This window comes from Culex pipiens, chromosome 1 (assembly GCF_016801865.2).
Source record: "Culex pipiens pallens isolate TS chromosome 1, TS_CPP_V2, whole genome shotgun sequence".
In the NCBI taxonomy this organism is placed as follows: Eukaryota; Metazoa; Arthropoda; class Insecta; order Diptera; family Culicidae; genus Culex; species Culex pipiens.
Window position 1 is genome coordinate 11,219,500 of NC_068937.1, and position 25,688 is coordinate 11,245,187.

Below are 25,688 nucleotides of genomic sequence, written 5' to 3' on the forward strand. Positions count from 1 at the left end.
TCTTTGATAAGGTGAACAAGCAAAAAAAAAATTGCTTCGTTTAATATCCATATTGCAAATTTTAAAACCTTGAGCTTTTTGAAAAATACGGTATTTTGAAAAAATTTCACTTTTTAACAAAAAATAAACTCTAATGAAGTGAAAAAGCATTCAAAATTTCGCTTCGTTTGATATCCATAATGAAATTTTTTTTTTAATTTTTTCGAAAATTACGGTATTTTGTGAAAATTTTAGTTTATTTTACAAAAAAAAAAAACACTCTAATAATTTTAAAAAGAGTACCAAATTTCGCTTCGTTTGATACCCATATTGCAAATTATGAAAATTTGAGTACTTTCAAACAAATACGTTATCTTCTGAAATTTATTGAATTTAAACAAAAATCTTTAATAAGGTGAAAAAGCATACAAAATTTCGCTTCGTTTGATACCTATACTTCAAATTCCGAAAATTTCAGTATTTTAAAAAATACGATTTTTTTGTGAAAGTTTTAGTATTTATAAAAATAAAAACTTGAACTTAAAACTACGAAATTTTCAAATTCTAAAAATTTGAACATTTTCGAAAAATACGGTATTTTGTGATAATTTTGGTTTTTAAAAAAGTCTAATGAAGTGAAAAAGCATACAAAATTTTACTAATATTTTTTTTGTGAAAATTTTAGTATTTTTGAAAAAATACGGTATTTTGTTAAATTTTGTATTTTCCAAAAAAAAAAATTGATAAGGTTAAAACAATACGGTAAAATGCGAATATTTTAGTTTTTATATAAAAAAAAAAACTTACTAATAAAGTGAAAAACCATACAAAATTTAGCTTCGTTTGATACCTTTATTCCAAATTTCAAAAATTTAAGTGTATTCGAAAAATAAGGTATTTTGTGAAAATTCTAGTATTTAAAAAAATACTTTGATAAGGCTAAAAAGCATAAAAAATGTTGCTTCGTTTGATATCCATATTGCACATTTTAAAAATTTGAGCATTTAAAAAAAAATGCGGTATTTTGTGAAACAAAATTTTTAAACAAGAAAAAACCCTAATGAAGTGAAAAAGCATACAAAATTTCGCAAATATGTTGCAAATTTTGAAAATTTGGGTATTCTTGAAAAAATACGGATTTTTTGTAAAAATTTAGTGTTCAACAAAAAAAGTTTTAAAAATAAGAGCATTTTAAAAAAAATACGGTGTTTTTTGAAACAAAATTTAAAAAAAAACTCTAGTGAAGTGAAAAAGCATACAAAATTTCGCAAATATGTTGCGAATTTTTGAAATTTTGGTATTTTTGAAAAAAATATGGTATTTTGTAAATATTTAATATTTACAAAAAAAAAAAACGTAAACAAAACGCTTCGTTTGATATTCATATTGGAAATTTGTAAACTATGCATTTTCAAAAAAATACAGTATTTTGTGATTTTTTTTAGTTTTCAACAAAAATTAAGTGATGAAGTGAAAAAGCATACAAAGTTTCGCTTCGTTTGAATCCCGTATTGCAAATTATAAAAATTTGAGTACTTTCGAAAAAATACGATATGATTAAAAATAAGAATATGTTCAATTCTAAATATTCCATCGGTGAAAAGTGCGTTTTTCAGAATAGTTGACTGACACAATGATTTTTTTTCGATATTTCATCACCATCATTTTGGCCGTAATTTTTGAATAAAATTCTATATAAATCAAAAATAAAACAGCGAAAAAAAATCTTGATAATCGAATCAAAGTTTGATTATCCAAAGTAAAAATTTTCCAAGACCTTTGGATAATCGAGTCGATAAAGTATTTCGACTTTTGCATTCCGTACATCCCAGAAAAAAATAAAAAATATTCACAAAGACTAATTACAAGTCAACAAACTAGAAAAAACGGAAACCGTGAACTGCAGCCTAAATTAAATAATTGAAAAATTATTTCCCAACTCTGAATAAAAAAATGTAAAAGTAAAACCAAATCAGACCGTCACTGTCACATTCTTCCATAATATGTACCTTATATCCGTTCCGTTCCACCCAAAAAATCCACTTCAAGGGGGAACTGTCCAAGGCCCGTGTTGATCTCCTCGAGGTGTTCTAATTGGCAATTCTTTCTCGTCTGTTTTTTTCGCAAACTCTTCCGTGTTTGTTTTTTTTTCGCGCTCCGCTGATATCCTGTGCAAATCTCAAAATGTGATCGACTCCACGACCAAACCCAACGAAAAAAAAAATACATTTCTGGTTTGCTCGTTTATAAATCAAACCCCCAAACCATCACCAGCGCGTATCGTCCCTGGCGACGTCCGCGTTTCAACACCGACATTCAACCGCTGCGAAGGCTGTTCGATGAGTCAGCCCCTGGGGGCGGTGGTCAGGGCAACCTGCCGCCGATTCTCGAGTCCCAGCAGCAGCCGTCGACGTCGAAAGACAACTCCGAACCGACGACTCCGACAACTCCGACAAACCGGGACTTTGACGACCCGTCCAAGTTCGCGGCCATCGTGACCGACAGCGACGGGGAAGTGGGGGAGGAACCTGCGGTCGCGATCCGGAGCGCCGCGGGTCCGAGGACGGCCCAGAAGCGGTCGGCTTCGCTGACGACGACGACGTTGGGAGGGGCTCAGCTGACCGGAAGCAGTTTGGGGAATCTGCACGTGATCACCACGACGTCGGCGTCCGGGATCGTTACGAGGAGTTACTTCTTTGCGCAAAGGTTCGGGAAGGGTCGATGATGATCGATGTTGTGTTGTTGAGTGTGGCAATAGTTTGTAGAGTGGTCAAATGGGTTGGAAATTTGAGATTTTTTTTTAAAGTTCCAAAGTATTTGACCACAAAGCTGGATCCCTTAGCAAATCGTAGTGTTATCAGCTGCTGACAATGATAAGATTTTTTGAATAAATAAGCAAACAACTCAAAAATCCGATGGCTGTCGTTGTTTCCTACTCGCACACACTCACAAATACACACACACTCGTTGTATTGCTCAATTGCTGTTTGTATCACTATAACGAGCAAATCACTTTTTCCTGCACAGTTCCATCATCTTTCAACAGCAGTGTACGCGAACAATTTCACTTTCATCATATTTCCCTCTCTCTCAGACTTGAAAAGAAACCCATTATCATCACACCGCATCAATCATCATCGCCGAAGAGAAGAATTAGATCATTTCGCACATCCATCTTCAAATATTACATTTCTCGCACTCCTTTTCCCCATTTCGACTCATAATCATCATCATCAAATGATGTTTTCATCACTTGAACTCCGCGCGCGCGCACATCACCACCACAAAGTCCGAAAATCATTTTTGGTGTGATGCAATCGCGGGGAGCTTTCTCTTTCACTCGTGACCACCAAATTCGGTGCTCTACCGTACTTTGTCTATTGCGCTTTTCCTCATGAATTATGCTGATGCTGCTCATAAGAGAGCAAAAGTCACCTCCTCACTGCGCTGCACTGCTGATGGAGCACGTGAACCGTAACGCGCGTTTAAAAATGAAGAAAAACATCACTGACATTTTTGAGGAGCCACCTGGCTTGTGTTTATGGCAGCACAAGGGGTCAACCAATGGAAAAATTGAGGGAGTTGCGGGTTGGTGGGGTAAACTGGACACAAATTTGATGCTGGTCAAATTTTCTATTAGGGACCATCCTTATATCCCGTAAACTGTTATTTGCAAAATTTCTTAAAATAAGATTTTTAACAATGTTCAAGCAATTTGATTGAAAATGGAAGAATCAGTTTGGAGCCATCCATAATCCACGTGGACACGCGAAAAGTTATCGGCAATAATCGATAATAATTCATTTTAAGAAGCTTTTTAAAATGAACTTATTTAATGAAAAAAAAAAACTCTAAAGGCTGACCGTGGTAGAAAAGTGTTTAAAGTACCTCAAGAAAAACCTTTCATACAAATTTTAAAAGTTTAAAAAGTTATTTATCTATAATTAAGGAAATGTTGATGAATAGCATTATTTTAATCTTCTCAAAGTGTCATGATTTTCTCTATGAACATGATTTTGGATCGGAAAACCGAATGCATTTTCGGATTCTTTTGACAATTTTGCACTAGGAGGTAATGTAAGTTTGTAAATAATATATATTATATGTTTTTGAAACATAATTTAAAAATACACCAAATATATAGGCATTTTCTGAAATCTTTTGATTTTTGCTTCAAATTCAAATTTGCCCTTTTAAGGGCAATAAACTCAATAATTTTTTAAACAAAAATTGTTTTAAACGAATTTCAGGCTAAATTCTGACTTTTCAACAATTTTATCAAAAACTTATATTTATTTTGTTAAAAAGCTTACAAACCTACACGAATAAAAATCAGTTCTCAAATTCTTGAACAATGCGTTAAAATTCCATGGTACGGTTTTAAAAACGTACCATGGAATTTGAACACTTTGTTCGTAATTCGTTAGAAAATTGCATTTTTTTAAATCACTATTTTCGTAAAAATACTGTGTTCTGTGAAAATTTTGAATTTTTAATTTAATGCCAGAAAATATTGAAAATCTATTGACAATTTAATTTTGTTTGAAAGGTATAATGCATTTTTTTCCTTTTCATTAAAATACGTTATTTTGTAAAACATTACGTATTTAGTGCTTACATTTATAATACAGTGAAAATCAAAACTTAATATCGCGTCATTCAATTATTTTCAACGGGAAGGTGTAATTTGTCGATAGTAAGTCATAATTTGACGATGGCAAGTTTTGATAAAATCATAAGTTCAATTTTAAATATTAAAATATCAATAAATAATTTAAAAAAAAAACTTATCAATTTTCAAGCCTGCATAAATTGGATGTTTTGAACCTTGAAATGGCAGTGACTTTTGTCCCTTAAGTCCAAATTATCTTAAAAAACTTTTTTTAGAGCTCTAAAAGTGCCCGCACATCACTTTCTCTAAAACTAAACCTTGATTTACTCCATTCAACAAACTGATTTTTAAAGGTTGAAAATATCTGTCTCTAAATTTTGTCGTAGAAGACGTACACACAAAAAAATATTTCCGAATGTTACATGAAGACACCAAACTTCCAGAATGGCACAATTTTTCGGAAAATTTATTTTTACCTTATTTTGTGATCTGGGCTACTGTTAATTGGTCCGATTTTTAATGTGAAAAAAAAAATTATAAAACTTTTTAAAAGAGTTAAACCTTTTAAATATTTTCAAATTTTGTAATCAAGACTAGCATTTCTTAAAAGGTAACATGTTTTTTTGATGCGTTCTTAGAACTTAAATCAAAAAATTACATTTTTTTTTTCTTCCCAGTAATATTACCATGACTTTTTTTTCAGTGTACGTTAAAACTGGTGTTTCACCGGTCTAAATCAAAATCTGCGAAAATTGCATTTTTCAAAAAAAAAAAAAAAAAATTGGTAGCGAAATTCTTATCTTTGGAACACTTTAAAAAGTTTATAACTCCGTTTAGACTGTCTCAAGATATTCCACTTAAAAGACATTCCGTTTTATGCTAACTTCGGGTGACCTTATTCCTTTAGGGCAAAACATATATTTAAAAAAAAAAGTCTCAATATGGTAACTAGAAAAAAAAAAATAGTTTTAAAAGCCAGAATTTTCTCTACAAATCTCCTTCCTATACAGTAAAAAAATCATGGTAATATTACATCTGGGAAGGGGTACATCTGATATGTAAAAATGTGTAATTTTGCCTCTGAAAATTTGTAATTTTACAACTTTTCTGTTTCGATTTCGATTTAATGGAAGGAATCATGAAAAATGGGCAAGAGTCTTTTAAACTGTTAAAAATGTGTAAAGAGAGACAAAAGTGGATTTACGCTGGAAAAGAGGTAAATTTACATATTTTTGGAAGTAAAATGACACATTTTTTAAATAAAATATAGACATACATCTAGATGTAATTTTGTCATGTTTTTTACTGCGCCTACTTCAAAATCTATTTATAAAAAAATCATAATGTACTGACAATGATTTATAACTAAAATCAGCTCACAGTAAAAAAAAATGTAAGGTATTAAATATGAAGGTTTGATATTAACACATTTATGATGTAAATATTACCTTTATTATTGTGGAAAATTTTAATTACATATTATAACAGGTAACTAGACAAAAATTAGCAATATTACACAATTTTTTAAATAAATTTTATCTGCAGATGGGTACATTTCTTCTGAACTATTGTGACAGAAAATATGTACCCATTCCCAGATGAAACTTACAATTTTACACCTTCCACAATTACACATTTTTATTTTTGTGTTGAAAACGCCTTTTCCACCGATAGAATATTTTTATTTATACAGATTCGGATTCAGGTTGGTAAATCACAACTTTCTACGTTAAAATCTTCGATTGGTTATCTCGATTTGTAATAATTTGCTCCAGCCATGCCGTTAAACGAAAAATTGCTAAATTTTCGCAAAAATCATACACAGTAAAAAAACATGGTGATATTACAACTGGAAATAGGTACATCTTTTATGTCGGAAATAATGCGAAATTTTTTTTTCTTCTTTTCACTTTTTAAACTCCTACCAAATTTGCACATGAAGTTTTTTCTTTTCTTCTTTTCACTTTTTACACTCCTACCAAATTTGCACATGAAGTTAAGGTGGATTTACTTAGATTTTTTACAGTGCACTTTAAAAAAAAATCTGTAACGTGTTTGATTCGATTTTGAAATCAGATTTTGCTTTTAATTTTTTTGTTTCGTTCGTTTTGTAAATGTTTTCCAAAAAAACGATTTTTTCAAAAAAATGCCAAAAAGGTAAATATTTTTTCCCTTTGCGGGACAAAGCTAATAAGTTGTCTTCTTTCAAAAATCATGTTTTTGTGAAAATTATTTTTTTGTGTAAAAATGGGAAATTGAAAAAAGGATATTTTTAAAGAGTTTATGTACCTTTTTTCCCGAAATGTCACCTTAGCCGAAGATCCAAATTAGTCAAAAAATACGTTCTCAAGATACAAATTCTATTCATATTTGTGTGTAAATTTGTATGGACGAACCAATGACGCAAAATGGTTTCTTTGATCATAAGGAAGGCCACTTCAAAGATTATGGCAAATACAGAAAAATACAAGATAAAATGGGGGTCGAAATTTTGGAGAATTGCTTAGTCATTGAAAAAGATATAGAAATCTTAGTAATCAAAATCTAGATGTCCTAGACTCTGATTGATGTGTACCGTTAAGTATAGAATAAATCATTGTGTTTATCAACTGTTAAGCCGCATTTTGTTAAAATTTTGGATGAATTCTAAACTATTCCAAATTTGTGAGATGATTGTAGTCTTCAAAGAAAATATTGTAAACAAAATCAAAATAACAATGATTCGAGTACCCACGTTGTGTTCCAATCATACTAGCCCATTTCACCCCACACCACTCATTCCAAACCATCATCCTTCACAGCCAATCAAACCATAGAAAAATCGCCGTTTTTTTTTCCTTTTTTTTTCTACTGACCGATCTGTATCATCTGCCTCGCTGCTCATCAACCAACCACCCGACCAAAAAGACTGACTGACTGACTTTACTTACGTAACCATCATCATCACCTGCTGCACCTTAACCCTGTTGCTCCGCGTTTCGTTTCGTGTCACGCTCCGCTCGCCATCTTGTCGTTGCGCCATTTTGTTTTTATTGCCGTTGTCGTTGTTGTTGTTTTTCACCCGTCCCGCAAATCTGCTGACCCCACAACAAAGGCACTAAATTTTTTGTTCGTGTGCTTCTCAAAACCCCTTATTTTGTTTAAAAATCAAATTTTAATCCCGATTTTCCCTCCCAATTTCAGCCACAGTGCCAAATCGAAGGCGTTGGCCCACTTCCGGGACGCGCCCGCTGACCCGTCGGTCGCGGTGACGCGCGAGGGCGAGCTGAACGTCAAGGTGACGCTCATCGACGGGAAGCGCTCGCAGGATCGCTCCTGGCGGACGGTCCACGCCGAGCTGCGTGGAACCCGGCTCCGGTTGACGCTGCTCCGCGACGGCAAGAGCTCGTCCAGTCAGGTTAGTAACAAGACCCTGGGGAAGACTAGATGTTATGTGGGTAGAAACGTTGATTCGGTGGAATCCCACGTGCGTGACTTGCGCGCGCGCGAGCTTCTAAAGGGAAAGAGACTTCAATTAGCGTGCAAGCGACGAACCGCGTGATTTGAGAAAAATCGTGTGGTCAAAAGCTGCAAATTAGAGCCAGGGGGGTTAATTTGCTCTTGATTTTTTGCTTGCTGGTGCATTCGTGAGATGCATTTGGCCTAGGAAATCATCCATTTAGATTTGGAGGACGTTTAATAACTTTTTTTGAGAGAAAAGAGTTTGAAAAGTCAATGTGTTTCGAAATTTGAAATAATTTAAACAAATTTTTCAAAGAGAAGTCGTCATTTTCAATTTGGACAACTTTGTAACGAAGTGGCAAAACTTGTGTTGCCCAAAAGGTGCACAATTTGTTCAGCTCCGTTGAATATCTTGGGGTCTAAATGAGGAAGCTGCTGCTGCTGTGTTGTTGGGCAGCAGCTGCTGCGCGAATTTATGGGGGTGTTATGGTCACGAAAGCTTTGAGAGTTACAACTCTACTGGGGGGTGAGAAGAGCAGCCAAGAGAGGGCTACCTTTTGTATCACATCTCTTCGATTCGCCAGAGGTGGCTAGAAAGCGTAAAGGAAAATTTCGGACGCTGAATTTTGGGTGTTGGTTTTTTGTCTTGATTGAGGCTCGCGAAATAAAAACGATATGAATTGTTGATTTTTCGCATTTTTAGTTGATACAAGTTGAAATGTAAAGCACCTTTCGATAGCTTGTCAATTGATGCTGAATTGAAACATAAAAAATGCGAAGTTTTCTTTTTAAAAAGGAGACGACTTTCATTTTTAATAATTTCGGGTTTTGCTTTTGCTTTCAATTAATTTTAGATTATACATTATATACCAGTGAAATTAAAATTTTCAGTTTTTTTTATTTTCAATCTTGTTTAAAGTTTTTGGTTAAGGTCGAAAAGAAAAGAGGGGAAATACTCAATTTTGAATTTCTAGCTTGATTAAAAAAATATACCAAAGGTATTACAAAATTCTTAATTCATTTTTACAGATATGATGTTGTTAAACATTAAAAACATTAATAAATTCATGAAAATATACTTTTTTTTTTAATTTGTGACGTCATTCTTCGACCTGTTGTACAAACATAAAAAATTTGTAAAATGCTTCTAAAACAAAAATAACAGTTCTAAAATGTCTTCAAAATAGTAAAAAATCGATTTTTTATCGATTTCCTGAAAATTCCAATTTTAGATATACACAGCAAAAGAAAAAAATGTAATCCAGCTGCGAGTGCAAAATGTATTTTCCATTATTGTATTAAATTAAAGTCAAACACTTTTCCCGCAAAGGTGATTTGCATGCTTTTGCATGCGATTTTACCATCGGATTTTTTGCTGTGTAGGGGAGAGTGGGGAGACTTGTTCCCCGGGGACACTTGATCCCAAGCCTGTATCTCGTCAGCATGTGGGTAAAACAATTAGCTTTGTTCTAGAAAGTTGTGCGAAATTGACTAAAACTCATTGTAGAAAACAAAGAAAAAAATTAAAAAATGTTTAGATTGAGTTACACACATTTTTCTAAAAAGTGCCCCAAAAAACTTCCAAGAGATCTTTTTTCTTTGTTTTGATAAGTATAGAAAACACTCAAAAATTATTCAAAAAAATATTGTTTACACATGAATTGTTTGATAAACATATCAACTCCAAAACCCTTACGTATTTGACGTTAAATTTATCGTCATACTATTTTTACAATCAATTGTTTAAAAAAGTGCGTTTAGGGAGACTTGATCCCTGCATTTTTACAGTCACTGGAATTAGCCTCTAGATTAAATAATTGGGCTGGGTTTTCGTACAAAGTTTCCTTTAGTATAGTTGTACATAACTTACTGCAGTTTGAACCATTTTTCAAAAGTTTTGTAAACAAAAATTACCAGCTTTTGTAAACATGCTCAATTTTGGTCTAAAAAAGTAAATTTTAAGTTTTTAAATATTTTGCATGCTAAACTTGTTATATTTTGATCACAAACGTACAGGTTTAATGTGAAATTGCAGTAACTTATAGAAAATTAAAAGTTTGGATGAATAAAAAACATTTTCCTTCAGATTTCTTCAAAATGTTGAAAGAGGGATCAAATTACCCCAAACATTTTGAAAATGCCGGTTTAAAAAAAAAAATTTAAAGCGCTTGGCATGATTCGAAGAGTTTATCGGATGAAATACCCTTATCCGTCAAACATAGTTGAATGTTTAAGCTTTCAATTCATGCAAAAAGATCATAGTTTTATGAGAAATTGACAGAGTTATGAGCGATAGGAGACAAAAACATGAAATTAAATTTGCAATAGCCCTAAAAATTGGCAATATTCTAAAATTTCAGATGAAAATTTACCCGAATTAAATTGCCAAGCAATGCTTCCAATTCTATCATTACTAATTTTTAATTTTCTTATAACGTGTGATTTATTTTTGACCACAATAATTTATGTAATATTACATAGTAAAAGTGGTAATATTAATCCATCCTATTTAAGACCTTCCAATTTTACACAATGTTTTACTGTGTACGGATTTTTGTTAAAAAAATCATTGTGTGTACATTAACAAAAAATACTTTTTTATTAAAAGATTTCAATGCACAGAAAAATATCGTGGTAAAATTACATCTAGAAATGAGTTGATATTTTATGTCAGAAAAATGTGTAATTTTACTTCCAAAAAATTGTAAATTTACTCATTTTCCAGTGTAAATCCATCGTTAGATCTTTTTACACATTTTTAAGCGTTTTAAAGAATTTTGCCCATTTTTCAACAATACTTCAGAGATGAAATCGGTTCTCAGATGGCAAAAAGCTGAAAAAACATTTTTGCAGGTCGTTTTAACTCAATGTTCCGTCAAAAATCCATCCTGCTAAAGGGCTGTAGACATGCTGGACCAATTTTTACTTAATTTTCAAAACTTTTGCCGAAGTTGTGTTCTTTGTTTCATCTGAACACCGATTCCAAATCACGAAAAAAAAACAAATGTCATTTAAACGGTCAAAAATGGGAAAACAGTCAACATTGTTGGACTGGCTTAACCCAAGTTGATGCAATATTACATCTTAAGAGACGAAATATTACAGTATTAAATTTTACTCTTTTCGAAACTGTGTGAGAACATTTTTCAAAAAACATAAAAATATTTTTTAGTAAATGTAGCAACAAAATTAATATTTTTGAAAGTTGAAAATGGGTATGGTTGAATATTACTCTTTTTTCGATATAATTTTACTTCAATTTAAGTATAAAGAGATGTAAATTTACATTCATTTCGAGGCAATATTACACCTTTTTTCGAACTCATAATCTTTCAAAATTCGCAGGCGTAATACCACTATAAATTTATTTAACTATGTGCAAACAGAAAAAAATCACGGTAAAATAACATCTGGGAATGAGTACATTTTTCATGTAAGAAAAAATGTGTAATAGGGGAAAGTGGGGCAAGTGTAACAAGCTAAGGAAATGCTCGTTATAACCCATTAAAAACGTCAAAAATTTGTCGGATTTTTGTATAATCATCTTATTTCAGGTCTTGACTAAGACTTTGATAGAACAAGTTTTTAAAAAATCCTGTTTTTTAATGTAAAAAATCGATTTTAATTTTTTTTTATTTTCCATACGTTCTACTCAACTAGTGGGGCAAGACGAACAACCCGTTGGGGCAAGAGAAACAATGCATGAAACAACATGTTAATTTGCTAACAATTGAACTGTTATCACTTAGATACATCAGATTAGAATGTATTTGAAACGTTTCTTTCATTTTTAGATGAAATAATAATATTTTACTAAAAATTTGATCGTTTTTACGAAAAAAATATTACTTAGATGATAAATAGTAAATTTTCATAATATCACTATATTTTGTATGGACATTTTTTTTTAACAATTGTTTATCAGTTTTAAAGTACTTTTATGTGTTTATTTCCCAATAAAATATGTTGTTGCAGCAAATCGTATTTTTTTCCATACAAAAAATCCATATGGTACACTTGCCCCACCTGAACCAGATTTTTTAAAAGCTCTTAACAAAAATAACCAAAAGTGAAATCATACTTTACAATAGGTGCATGTCATTGGTAGGGACACTTCTAATCTAGGAAAAATAGCATTTTGATAAAATGAGCCTTAAAACGAACCCTAAGCCTTATTTTGTACCTTCCAAATATTATAAGAAAACAGAGGTTTTGAAAAAAACTTCATTAAATCTAATGCCCCGTGGCGTTTACGTCGTTTTGGCGGTTATGTGGTAGTAGAATCAGCTGATTGCATTGCTAGCAACAATTCCTCATACTGGAAATAATCAATATTGTAAAAATTACAGCCGTACGAGCGATTGTTCCTCTTGCCCCATATGGTCGTCTTGCCCCACCTTCCCCTATTACCTCTATAGACGTGTAATTTTACCACTTTTCTCATTTTATGCCACTTTTCAGCCTAAATTGAGATAAAATTACATCATAATCGAGGTAATATTTATCATTTTTGCAACAGAATAGTGGTAAAATTACGCATTTTTTGAGATAAAATAACTTATTTTTTCCGCCATGAAAGATGTACTCATTCCTACATGTAATATAACTATGATTTTTTTACTGTGTTAACAACCTTGCTTTACACAGAAAAAAATGATGGTAATATTCATCAGGAAATGGTGACAGATTTTGTGTTGAAAAAAATGTGTAATATTACATCAGGAATTGATGAATATTAATCAGTTTTTGATGAATGTACATCAGGTTCACATTTTTCATGTAATATTACTCAAAAAAGGGAATATTCAACCCACCAAAATTTCAACATTCCAAAATTAAACTTTTTTTTGCTGTGTAGATTATTTGATGATTTGGATGATTGGAATGATGTAGAATTGCTTTCAGATAACAGTAATATTATTTATATAATTTTCGTTATTATTTCTTTCGTTGTGTAAAGTATCACAACACTAAAAAACACGTGTTAAGTGGGAAAGTTTAATTTTTAAAGGTTGAATATTACCTCTCTTATGTTAAAATTGTACACCAGAAAAGTGGTAAAATTACACATTTTTGGAGGTAAATTTGAAAATTTACATAAAAGATGTAATCATTCCCAAAAGTAATATTACCATGATTTTTTGTATATTTTATCAAAGGCATTTTCTTTTTTAATTGTCTAAGCAAAAACAACTATGAACTATCTGTCATGAGAGGATGCTCAACGATTTGTAATGAAGAAGCTTCCCCGATTTTTATACAGTTTACGCTCAAACGAAAAGAAAATCTGCGTGGCGAAATTTCCGCAAATCAAGTTGCCGCCAAAACCATGGACGAAAAAGCAGGGTCAATCCTCCTAAAAGTGTTTTATGTTTTAAGAAAAACTTTTAAATTTAATTGTGTTATCAGTTTTTAAATATGTTGTAATTTAGAAGAATCGTTGAAAATCCTTTCTAAAACCAGTTATAACTCGGTTTTTTTTTGAGAAACGTAATCGAGTGCATCATATTTTGGTGGAAAATAAAAATCGAGAAGGGGGGAAAGGCATAGATTATCACTCTCTTACCTTACCCCCACCGAAAGGAGGAGACCACGATAAAGAGAGAAATCATCATCATATAACGTCAATGCCGAAATTGGGCGTTTTTTTGAGAGTCGTTTTTTTTGTTGGATTGTGGGTGATAAAAAGGGAAAAGTTTTTTTTTAATTTTGCAAGATATTGATGTCTTCTTTATTATTGAGAGTTTAGTTGCAGTTCAATTGAAATTACGAAGTCCTCATTCAATCAATTGCTTCGTCTAATTAAATCGTTGCTTTAAACTCTCGTACATAATAAAAAGCTCGTTTGACATAAAAGGAACCCAACCCCATAATCGTTCACGCTCAAATCGATATGCAAATGTTTGCCAAATCGCGCTTGACGACTCTGGCAAAAAGAAAGATGCGACATTTTTACTTGCCACCGTCATCGGAACCCTGAGTCGACGACAATCGCGATTAAGGTTTGAGGCCGCCCAAATTTGAACTTGGCCGTCCAATTGTGGCCGTCGACGACAGTTTGGCTTGAAAACAGTAGTGCTGCGCACGGGTGACTTGAACGCACCACGGCGACGAACCCTTCAGCCAATGTGGCGCGCGCGCGCGATTTGAGGTTAAGCTGAAGGGAGTTGAACAAAAAAAAGCTTCAACTCTTATGTTGTAAAAAGAAGTAAAACAAATGGTTGAATGGCAATCGATCAACGAAATACACACATAGACACAGGTTGGTTAGTTCGTTTGTTGTTGTTGTAGTTAAGTCTATTTTAAGTGCGCGCCAGCGATGAGCAGAGCAGTTTTGGCTTAGTTGCTTCACCTTGGTACTTGTACTATACCAGGTACTTGGATTAGCAACTGAATGGACGATGTACGAACAAGTAGCAGCTAAAACTAAAGAGTAAAAAAAAACTAACGTTGGTTAATTTGACGGCCCGGGAGAAGCGTTGGGGGTGCATTAGCTAATGGAGGCCGTTTTATTGGCAATTGGCTACTGACACGTCGTCGTGCAGAAATTAAAAACTGTGTTAGTGGGTAAAACTAGTGTTGGGAGTAATTGTGTGCTGGGACTTCCTAGTTGTAAGACGAATTTTTAATCAGGATTTTTTTTTCAACAAATTCGACCTTGAATATGTTATTTCTTACCTGTTCAGCCAAGGTCTTTAAAGCCTTAGAATCTAACCACCCATATGTGCCCAAATCGGTTATTTTGTGTCGCGTTTAAGGTACGTGTCCCGATGATGGATCTTTGAACATGACTTGCTCAAAATGAGTTTTATTTCCTTTTAATTATCTTCCAGCAAAAATGGCAAGAATTGCTCTAAAACATAAAAAAAATCAAAAATTGATGACCCTACACCATTTCGACTGATTTTTGTCATGAAAAATTGCTCAATTAACACTCACAGACAACGGCGACGACACTGACTTTGACGACGACGACAACTTCATCGCATTAAATCAAGACAAACACTCTCGTTAGAGTCGTTTCCTCTGTACGATTTAGTCTCGAGAAGCCACACCTTACAGCGTTTTTTTACCAGGTTTGAACCATTCAAATGTGCGTTCGAAGGTCGCGGAAATCAATCATGATTCTTTATGGACTTTTAAATCCCTCTAGAAAAAAGTCTTCTTTTGTTTCACAACCCCGTTTTGGGGAAAAGCTCACCGATTACGCAGAGTGAGCGGCAATTTATTGACAAATAATAACCAATATCCGATTGTTTGGGCTGTGCACCGTTTCAACCCATAAATCACGTCGTTTATGACCGGCCCTCTGCGCAACCGCGCAGACCAAAGTAAGCCCTTAAACCGTAGCCGTCCCTGTAAAGAAGACATGAAAATCAACCACCGCGCGCGCACTCTGAGCAGCAGTGATTGCTATGATTTAGTGTTAATACCCGGTATTTTTCTCGTTATGATGTCACAGAAGGGATCGTGCGCGCGCCAAAGCCTGTTATGATGGTGCCGGACTCACAAAATATGACCCCTTGAAGGGGGTTCGTACGGTCCACCGTAAATTGATCTGTAAAACCTACTTCGATTTATTTGATATTCGATATTTGAAGCAAATATTTGAAGGCAAAGTTTTTACTGAAATAAAGTCAGATTTTTTAGAAATTTTTTTAACTATTTTTATCAAAATTTGAAAATTGTATTTTTTACCTTTCAAATTTTCAAATAAAAAGTCGTTCGATCGGTTTCCTCTCCAAGACGATCCATCGCAGTTCGTGATCTCACGAATTTCCTCTCTTTCGCTCTGGCCACACTTCTCCAAGATGGTGGTTCGATTTGTCAGTAATTATACAGTAGTCGAAACTACTACAATTCATTATAAATTATTTTTCTTTGTTTCTTCCTGAACTGACAAAAATATATTTTTCTCATTTTACTTACAAAGAATTAAAAAGACGGCAACCCTGTTTTGCGATATCGTTACGTGAACTTTGAAAAAATTGCTAATCCGAATTTTGTGAATTTATGTAAAAATTACTGCCAAGATCATTACAATGCTGGAAGAATATTACAATTTTCCCCATAATTCTTAAGATCTGGCAACCCTGTCAAATGATATTGGCACTTATATGAGATAAGTAGAATTGAATGTCATCTAGGTCAAAAATATTGAAAATTCAGCTAGCACATACAAGGAAGGTGTTCTCTTATTACGTTACGCAAAATTTGGGATGTTTATTTCTACAAAAAAATATGTAGCTTTCAAAAAAAATAAAAAAATAAAAAGTTGTAGGTTTTGGTCAAGGCTTTTAGAAAACACAATTTTCTTATTGACTTTTCATCAAAATTAAAAGTGAATGATAACAAACTTTATCTTATTCGATTTTTTTTATTTTTAAGTGTGCTCACCAGTTTTTTCAATCATATTTTTTTTAAATTGAAAAAATATTTTTGAATAGTATAAAAAATAAACTTTATTTCCGAAAATCATTTTAAAATGCTTACTTAGTAAATGATTTTTTTTTATAAATTTTTTTATAGTTTTGTCATTTTTGGTTAAAATTATTTTCTTTTCTTTCAAATTTGTTTAATGATGTTGCACGTTTAAATATGAATATGTTTCCAAAATTTCTTATTATTTAATTCAATTATTGGTATTTACCATATTTTTCAGCTTGAGTTTCAAAAACATTCCTTATTTTAAATCATTTTTTAAATATAAAAACCTAAAACTCATTCACAGTTTTAAAAAAGAAGAATTTTCGAAGGTTTCCCCTTATTCATGTAGTTATACATAAATTAATGTGTAAAACAGAGAAAGTCAATTAAAAAATATCAAAATTGAGAGAATATTATATTTTTTTTTCGATACAATTTTACACTACACAGCAAAAAAAGGTGAATTTTTGAGTATTGAAAATTTGGTTGGTTTTTTGAGTAATTCGACCTAAAACATGTGAAAATTCACTGATAAAAATTCACCAGAAACTGAAACAAATTACCATTCCCTGATGAATATTATACCATTATTTTTTTTGTGTAATCATGGATAAGGTGCATTTTTACATTTGCCCAAGCAATATCACACATTTTTTCCTTCGCAGATTTGATTACTGAGAATGCTCAACACACATTAAAAATGTTAATTTTGGATTGAAAATTGGTTAAATGGTTGATACACAGTAAAAAATCCAATGGTAAAATCGCATGCAAAAGCATTGCACATCATCTTCGTTAAAAAAGACACTTAATATTACACACTGCATATACAATTTTTGTTAACACATAAAAAAGTTGAAACAGACGGGATTCAAACCCAGCACCAGCAACAGGACTGGCGCCTTAGCCCGCTCGGCCATCAGACCGATGAAGAATGGATAGGATAAACGCATATATGAACTTGACATTTCGGTCAAGTAGGTTTCCCATACTGATGAGCTACATATTTCAGGGTGTAATATTACATAGAATTTCATAAAATAATGCAAAATTTATTTTACACCCACGCCTTTTACACGCAGCTGGATTACTACTTTATTTGCTGTGTGGTTAAATAGTACCTCTTTTTATGTAATTTTACATAAATTAATTTGTGAACTAGTTTAATTACTCAGAAAAGATGAATACTTCACCAGTTCAACTACATCCTTCAAAAAAGATTTTGTGTCAAAAATGTGTAATTTTGCATTAAATTACATGGTAAAATTTCCGTATTTAGCTATTTACAAATTAATTATGGTGAAATTACATAAAATAACGGTAATATCAAACCATCTCGTTTTCAACCTTTTTTTTCTGTTGCATGGAAAGCAGATTTTTTGTCTAGATTTTTAAAGCAAGGGTGAATAGGAAAATATGGAACGTTCAAAATTTTAAGCTTTAAATTATTTTCCCAACAGAATTAAACCTTGTATATAAACGGGACTTAGTGTTTAAAAAATACTTAAAATCGATTTTAAAATTTAAATTTTGATCTTCAAAAACATTGAAATGAATAACTATTAGATTCTCAGAAAATTTGTGTTTGACATTACCAACATTGTCACCATTTTTTTATGTTGGTAGTGGATTTCATATTGTACTTTATTTATATTCTTCTTTAATTTTTAGTGTTTAAAGTTTGCATTTTAAATGATTTATCTTGTTAGCTTTTCTTCTGATAGTATTAGGATTATTACTAACGCAATCAAATGCATTTATGCATTGTCTGGACCAAAACAAATAATATTATTTTTTCCAAATATAGGGGATTGTAACCAAAAGATGACAGTTGTAAAAATATTGGCAAAGTCAAACAGAAATTGTCTGAAAATTGAATAGTTTTTTATTTGATTGGCTACTAAATATTAAAATTTCAATTTAAAAATCGATTTTTGATAGATTTTCAAGACTCCTACCCTGTTTAAATGCGAGGTTTGGTTCTGTTAGGTAAACATAAATAATTTAAACCATAAAGTTTTAAATGTTCCATGCTTTCCTCATTCTCTGTCTTTACACAAAAAAATCGGAATATTGCTCATGAATAGTGTTAAACTTCTGCACTTCAATAAAATTAAATTAAAACACAATTTGATGTAAATTTGCAACAAATCATACGTAAAAACATAATTTTACATGTGATAGACGATAAAATTGAAACTGAAGTTTACATGCAGTTAACATTTCTTTTTCTGTGTACTTCGAGCTCAAAATTTTGCGCACTTTAAAAGTCACCGTTATAACCTGCTGAGTAAGACAATTGGAAATTTTTGATTAATTTTATTATACATCGTTGCAATTTACAGTAATACATGTAAATTTTGTAGGTGTAAATTATGATAATGTAATATAACATACTTTCAAATGCAATTTCGCATAAATTTTTGTCGGAAAAACTAAATGGCTTTTAAACAAAAATTTCTATATAGAACATCAATTTCGAAAAAAGCAAAGAAACTGTGCGAAATGCTACCGGAAATGCACTCAAACACAAATACCTACATCAACAACTACACATGTTCAACAATTCAACACAAACAGACAGCTCTCGACAGCTCGTCCACACCCTAAACCCACTAGTAGACATCCTTCCTCTAGGGTGGTTGTGGTGAAGAGTCTCCTCTCCAAGCCAAAGGGGGTGACTTAGTGCTCTCAACTTCAAGCAAGTACTATTTGAGTAAACTTTGCAAAATAGGGAAAGTTGGTCTATTTTTCAAACTTTTTTTTTGTCGGATTTTTCAATCTAAGTTTTTTTTAAAAGAAAATAAGTGTTTACTAAATTTCGACCACTCTCCCTTAGAAATTTTCCAACCCACGAGAGAATCTTCGTCGATTTGCTCAGCCGATTTTATTTTTTTTGATTTTTCAATGTTTTGGTCGGCTGACTCTCGCTCGCGCGCTGTCGTTGTTGTTGTTGTGGTTGAGGTTTCGCTGGGTGGTGAACTATTGGATCACCTTCGCTCTCTTCCTCTCCGTGTGGGGGTCTCCGGCGGTGGCACGCGTGGCCACCAAACCTAGTAGCGGATCGTAGTTTCGCGCGGCAAGAGGTGGCTCTCCACGTAAAGGTGGTCACTTATCGGCGTCGGGTCGTTGATAAAAATTTGTGATTTTTTTTTCGTTGTGGGTGACACATGTAGGACCTGTCAAAAAAGGGTCCTTGGCGAAAGGAGTGGCGAGAAATGACGTAACGGAAAATTGTTTAAAGTAAAATAGAAAAATTCAAAATGTGAACAAATTTTGAAAACAAATTTGACAGCTCATCGTCAGTGTTGCCAAATTGCAGGGTGGCGACCCTGCACCGAAAAATGGTACCGCAACCAAATGGAAGTCGAGTGAGGGGAGGGGGAGCGGTTCATCAATGTGAAGGTTTAACCCCAAAGTTTAAAGGCTAGCCGATGATTGAAAAATTGCTGTTGCAAATCGCGATCATGTGTGTGTGCGTGCGCAATTAGTAGTTTGACGTGTGTGTCTGTGTGTTTGTATGTTTTTCTTTGGGGATCGATTTCGAAAAAAAAACAACAGCAAAAACCACAAATCGGTGGTTGATGGTTTCGAAAGTGAAAAGCGCTCTGGCGGCGGCTAATAGTGGCTTTGGCGGCGGCTAGAAGAAAAACCTTGAAGGAAAAAAAATCAAACGGCGGTGGCCAAGTGAACGGAGTTGGGTCGGTTGGGGTGGTTCCGTTTGGTTGCGGGTGGCCACACTGTGGCGGCGGTGACGGCGAGGTCGATCCGCGCAAGCAGTTGTTACCTTAAGGTGGAAGAAGAAGAAGAATAAGCAGAGGAGGGGTTGTAAGAAGAAGAAGCAACAGAAGGTTCATATTGGCACGTGGAGGGCGTACGTGATGCGTGGAAGGAAAAAATAAATAAATATTAGTGATACACTGGGTGACGAAAAAGGAAAAAAAAACATAAATTTGTTGAGTGGAAATTCTGCTGAAAAAATACGGAAGCCGAAACGTCGAGAATAGAAATCAGGATTCAATAGAATATGACCAGTTGTTTGGCTGCGATGTGTTTAAATTTCACTAATTTAAAACAAAACTAAGATAGTGTTTCCATTTAGAATGCTTGCAAAATCATATTACAAAATTCAACACACATCAGAAATTGATCATTTTCGGAGATTTTTAAAAATATTTGGAGAAATTAAAAAATACGTTATTTTTTTTTTTAGATCACAGTGACATAATTTAGAAATTCATCGTTTGATTTAATATAAATAAAACCCGCCATCCTTTATCTAAAATCTTTCAGGAAACACTTGCTATTATTTTTAGCCACAATATTTTGATCAAGAAAATATCTCCACCAAATTAGAAGCACTATCAACTGTACACAAATAAAATACATTTTTCTGCGTTGACAATCATTTTTAGCATATATTCTGAGTATTGGTATATATTAAAATACCTTAAGCATAAAAAAATAAAAAATTAAACTACCTTGAGTTTTGTTCTGAAATTTCAAAAATGATGCGGAAATTTTAATAGAAGTTTATGCAACAAGTTGCAAAAAGAGGATTTTTTCAGCACGAGTCGTACATTTATCCAACGAGGTTCACCGAGTTGGATAAATACGACGAGTGCTGAAAAAATCAAGTTTTGCAACGAGTTCCATACAACATTTTTTGCAATTCCGAAAAACACCCATTGAGTGAAATTTTAAATCAAATTTTCATGTATTTGTCAATAAATCGTTTAAATCAAAACAATGTTGAAAAGTGTTATTTTTCGAAACAAGTGCTGTTCAGTCAAGTTCAACTTTTCAGCACCCATTTCAGTGCTGAAAAGTAGAACTTTTCAGCATTTATTTTGAAAAGTGTTGCTATTCAATTCTGTTATTTTTGGTACAGAAAAGTAGGCTATTTCGTCGTTCAAGAATGACAGGAAAAGTAAGTAGTTTCACGACAGAATTGCAAAAAACTAATTTGGGAAGTCAATTTGAGTTGCTACATGAGTAGAAATTCTGTACTCTAATCCGGTAACTCTATGTTGTCGAATTTGTAAACATCGCATTGTTTCCAAAATCGTGAAAATAAAACGATTTCGCTGCAAATGTTTTCAAATTCGACAACATTGTTTTTTAAAATCGGATTTTTTTTACAATATTGGTAACATTTCGATGATTACAAATTTGACAACATAGAGTTACCGGATTAGCGTACAGGATTTCTATCCGTGTACCTGAATTGATTTTTTTTTCAACTCTGATATGACTCTTTTTCAAATGTCACTGAATCTCTTGCTCAAATTTGCCTCAAAAAATATTTTTCCCATTATAACGAGGTCATTTTGTGCAAGTTTTATTTTACAAAAAACTGTGCTTCTTTTATTTATTATTGTCTTGTTTCATTTTCAATATTTTAATTTGCATTTATCTTGTATAGTTTATGTTTTTTCTGGTAGTATTTGGCTCATTGTAGCACCTCCTTTTATTTTCTTTTACCTTTTAAGTTTTTAATTTTTTTACAGTCAATTACCTTCATTTTTTTCCTCTTTTTTCACATTTTTTACTGTAAAATGATATCACTATCATTTAAATTGTAAAAAAAATAAAGGGCATAAAAAATGCTGCCAAAGTTAATCCCTGATTTTTTAAAGAAAATTGGCTAAGTCACATAACATAATCAAAACATTCATATTTTAAGCTTTTTTTGAGAGTTAAGAATTTGAAAATGGTAATTTATTTTTTTACTATTTAAATATTTTGCTTTTAGCCATGCTTCAACCATAAAATTTAACAAAATTTTAACACTTTTTTTGTCTTTAAATGCATATTGTGTTAAAATATCTAGAGTTTTTTTTTTTTTGAAGAGGTCCTATAAGCTATTGTCTTTCATATGTTTATAGGACTTATTCAAAAAAAAAACTCTAGATATTGTATTTTTTTTTGTTCTGTCTAATACATATTTTAACACAATATGCAACTCAAAAAGCTTATGATTTATTTATAACCAAATTTTAAAATAACGTTCAAAACACTGATAACGACTCAAATGTTTTAAAAATTCAGTATGAAGTTTCTCATAATTTTGCTGTCTTTATGCTATGCTATGCTATGCTATGAAGTTTTTCATAATTTTGCTGCCGGCCAGATTTGGATAGGACCACACATTATTATATACATTATAAATGTTTGTAAAATAGGCAAAAATAAACTGAACAAAATGACTGCACATTTTACAGGAGTTATTCGAATATCCTTAGGAAATAGCTTACGTAAAGGCTATCTAAGCAATACAAAAATAGTATTGGAGATCCCATCTGTCCAAAAAAAATCATTTTGATATTTTTTTTAATAAAAACTCATTTTTATAGCAAAACTCAAAAAATGTCAAAGTTACCCCCGATAAAAAGGTTTCTGTAAAAAGTATGTAAAATTACATCACGGATTATGTAAATCTTTTATGTCAGAATTTTTTTTTTAATTTTACCTCTAAAAATTTGTAAATTCATATACGAGTGTTTTGCCGGTTTTGCCGCTTTTCAATCTAAATTCATGTAATATTACATCATAAAAGAGGTAATAATACGCATTGAAATTTAAAATCTTCCATATTTCCACATTTTTTAACTGTATATGTTGTACGTTTTTTCTTGTTTTTACAGATTGATCAATCCAGCTGTTTTATTTATATTTTCTGAATGTTAGCATGTTTACGTTTATTTTTTTAATAATAAAAATTAAAATGACAAAAAAATAATCAGTCACTTAAAAAAAATATTTTATTTAAATATTTATATTTCTATTTTGATTGATGCTACAAGAAAAATATTTTAGATGAAATTTTAAACTCCTTTCAAAATCCTCAGCATATTTTCCATCCTTAATACAAAAAAACAGGCAAAAAATTTTGGCCAAAATAAAATTGACATTTTTTTTCATTAAAATTATTGAGTGTTTTCTATGGTTTTTTTTAATTGAAAATATTGTTTCCTTTTCTTGTCAAATCTATTGTTAGAATATATGCAATAACATCAAAATGATCTATTGTATAAATTATTATTGAAAATAACTCCAAAACTCTATTAGGTTATAAATAAAATATAAAATTGAGAATTTATTATAACTTTACACTAGGGAACATTCATAAACCACGTGGAGGGGGGGGGGCGATTGTTCACGATACAAAAAAGATTTGCTTTGTATGAAAATTGTCCCAGAAGAGGGAAGGGGGGGGGGGAGCTGAGATAAGAAGAAAAGTGTCTACGTAGTTTATGGATGATCTCCTAATAAAATGTATTGAATTGAATCAGAAAGACATGCTAACATTCCAAAAAAACTGATTAATTGATAAATCTGGAGCAACACGTAAAAAAAATACGTTGAAAATTCAAATTATGGTTATTTTTTGCCAAAACTGTTAAAAAATATTTCTGAACATATTAGGGTGGTTCAAAGGGATAAACATTTAAAATTGCAATGGATGATATTGTTATATATGGTTTGTCATCTTTTTCGCTTTGCCTTGAATTTATTCGCCTGAAATTTACTAATTTTGATACAGAAGACGTGTTCTTAAAATTTACCTTTTTCATATTTTTAACTATTTCTTGTTTGTTTTCAATTTGTTTTGTTTTTTTTTTTAACAAAACCAAAGCTAAACGTGGCTAAGCACTTTTTTCGAATAAATATTAGTTACATTTCTAGTTTATTTTTGCACTACCCTGTAAAACCAATTACTTATCGCAACACAGGGCGACCGAACAGCAATCGTTTACCAGTAAGTTATTTGTGATTTGCGGTTGCTTCCCACTAAACTGCTTGTTAGTAGGTTTAACCAACGACTTTGGAGGGTGTTTGTGTGTGTACTTACCCCACAGTCAACGTCAATCGAATCGGAAGACTCGAAACTCAGAAGAAACCACCAAACAATGGTTTCACTTTTGCTCTGGCTTTTTTTTCACTTTTATTTGTTTGCTCGCAAAAGTTCTACATTTTTGCGGGTTGTTCTGTGTGCTCTGAATTGAGAATAGCTAGTCGCTAAAACTTGATGAATACAAAACTTAGTGTGTTTTGGTGATTTTAAAGACTGATTTGATTTAAATTCATAGGTCGTAAATTCTCGAGATCATTAATTATGCACGCAAAGCTGCAGTAAAATCGACACCAATGTGCGTTGATTTTGGATGTAAAACCTACAACTATCAAGCGCTAATCTTGATCATTATGAGCTTGTTATGGTTCGGTTAACTTGTAATTTCCTGGTCGTTTGAATTAAATCTTAGAACCACTCATTACAATTTTGATTTATAGTTATTTGCCAAAAATGGTTTCAGTTGAAAAACCTCCAAAATAACCACAAACGAAATATTTCAACACTCATAACGCTTTTTGCCCCAACAACCCAGACTCTTACATGAATCCTTTCCTTAGATAACAGCCGTACGCGATGTAGTTTTGTACGAGAGGAGATAGAGCAGAAAAAAAAAAAAACATTACGCCACCCAAACCACGTCGGATGGACGAGCCTTCTGTGGGGACCATAACCACCTGATAATAAATTAAGTTTTGACCAACAAAAAAATAAATTTACTGCGCGAGGGCGTACTTCGAACGCAGTAGGCCGTCCCCATGTGAGAGCACTGTCATAACTCTTCAGCGCGAATGTCGAAGATTTTTATGAGCTTACTTGGACGAACCAAAATTCCAATTTCAAAGCCTCAGAAATGACTTCTGTAACTGTGCCATTGGGCCAACCAATCTAATTAGTATGGTTGAGAACTACTTTCACTTTAAAAAGCCACCCTCTCTTGGGTGGAAACTTTCAATTCTTGCCAACGCCGTTTTTTCGATGGGTAATGAGGAAGCTGTCAAAGTTGGCTGGTTGGTTGGTGTCAATCATCAATCACTAAAAAGTGCCAATTGCACACGTTTGCGCGATCCATATCGTAACACCTCGAGCTAAATTTAATTCAATAAAAACCGAGGGGGATTTAATTAGGCGCAACTGAACTGAGAGGGTAATTAGTATTCCACGAGGTTTAAAAATTTAAATGACTTTGGTGAATTGTTTTTAAAATATCGCTAAACAAAAACAGATTGTAGTCACATTCTTGCTGATTAATCAAATCACACCAGCAAAGGCAAGTGTCACAGATGTGAAAGAGATGGAGCGAGGTTTTTTTTTTTTTTTTAATTTATATTTATTTTGATTTTCTCTTCCATGTACATTCATTCAGTTAAAATA

The 25,688-nt window shown here is 32.4% G+C and overlaps 1 protein-coding gene across 7 annotated transcripts in view; it reads left to right on the forward strand.

The window, feature by feature from the left end:
* Window positions 1-25,688, forward strand: part of LOC120430783 (uncharacterized) — a 185,463-nt gene that overhangs the window by 124,271 nt on the left and 35,504 nt on the right. For 6 of the 7 annotated variants that reach the window (XM_039595900.2, XM_039595908.2, XM_039595921.2 and 3 more), the window contains 2 exons: window positions 2,254-2,685; window positions 7,775-7,988. In XM_039595900.2, the coding sequence (XP_039451834.1) occupies window positions 2,254-2,685; window positions 7,775-7,988 (646 nt within the window). The remainder of the gene's footprint in view (window positions 1-2,253; window positions 2,686-7,774; window positions 7,989-25,688) is intronic. The other variant, XM_052706278.1, reaches the window with a different exon arrangement.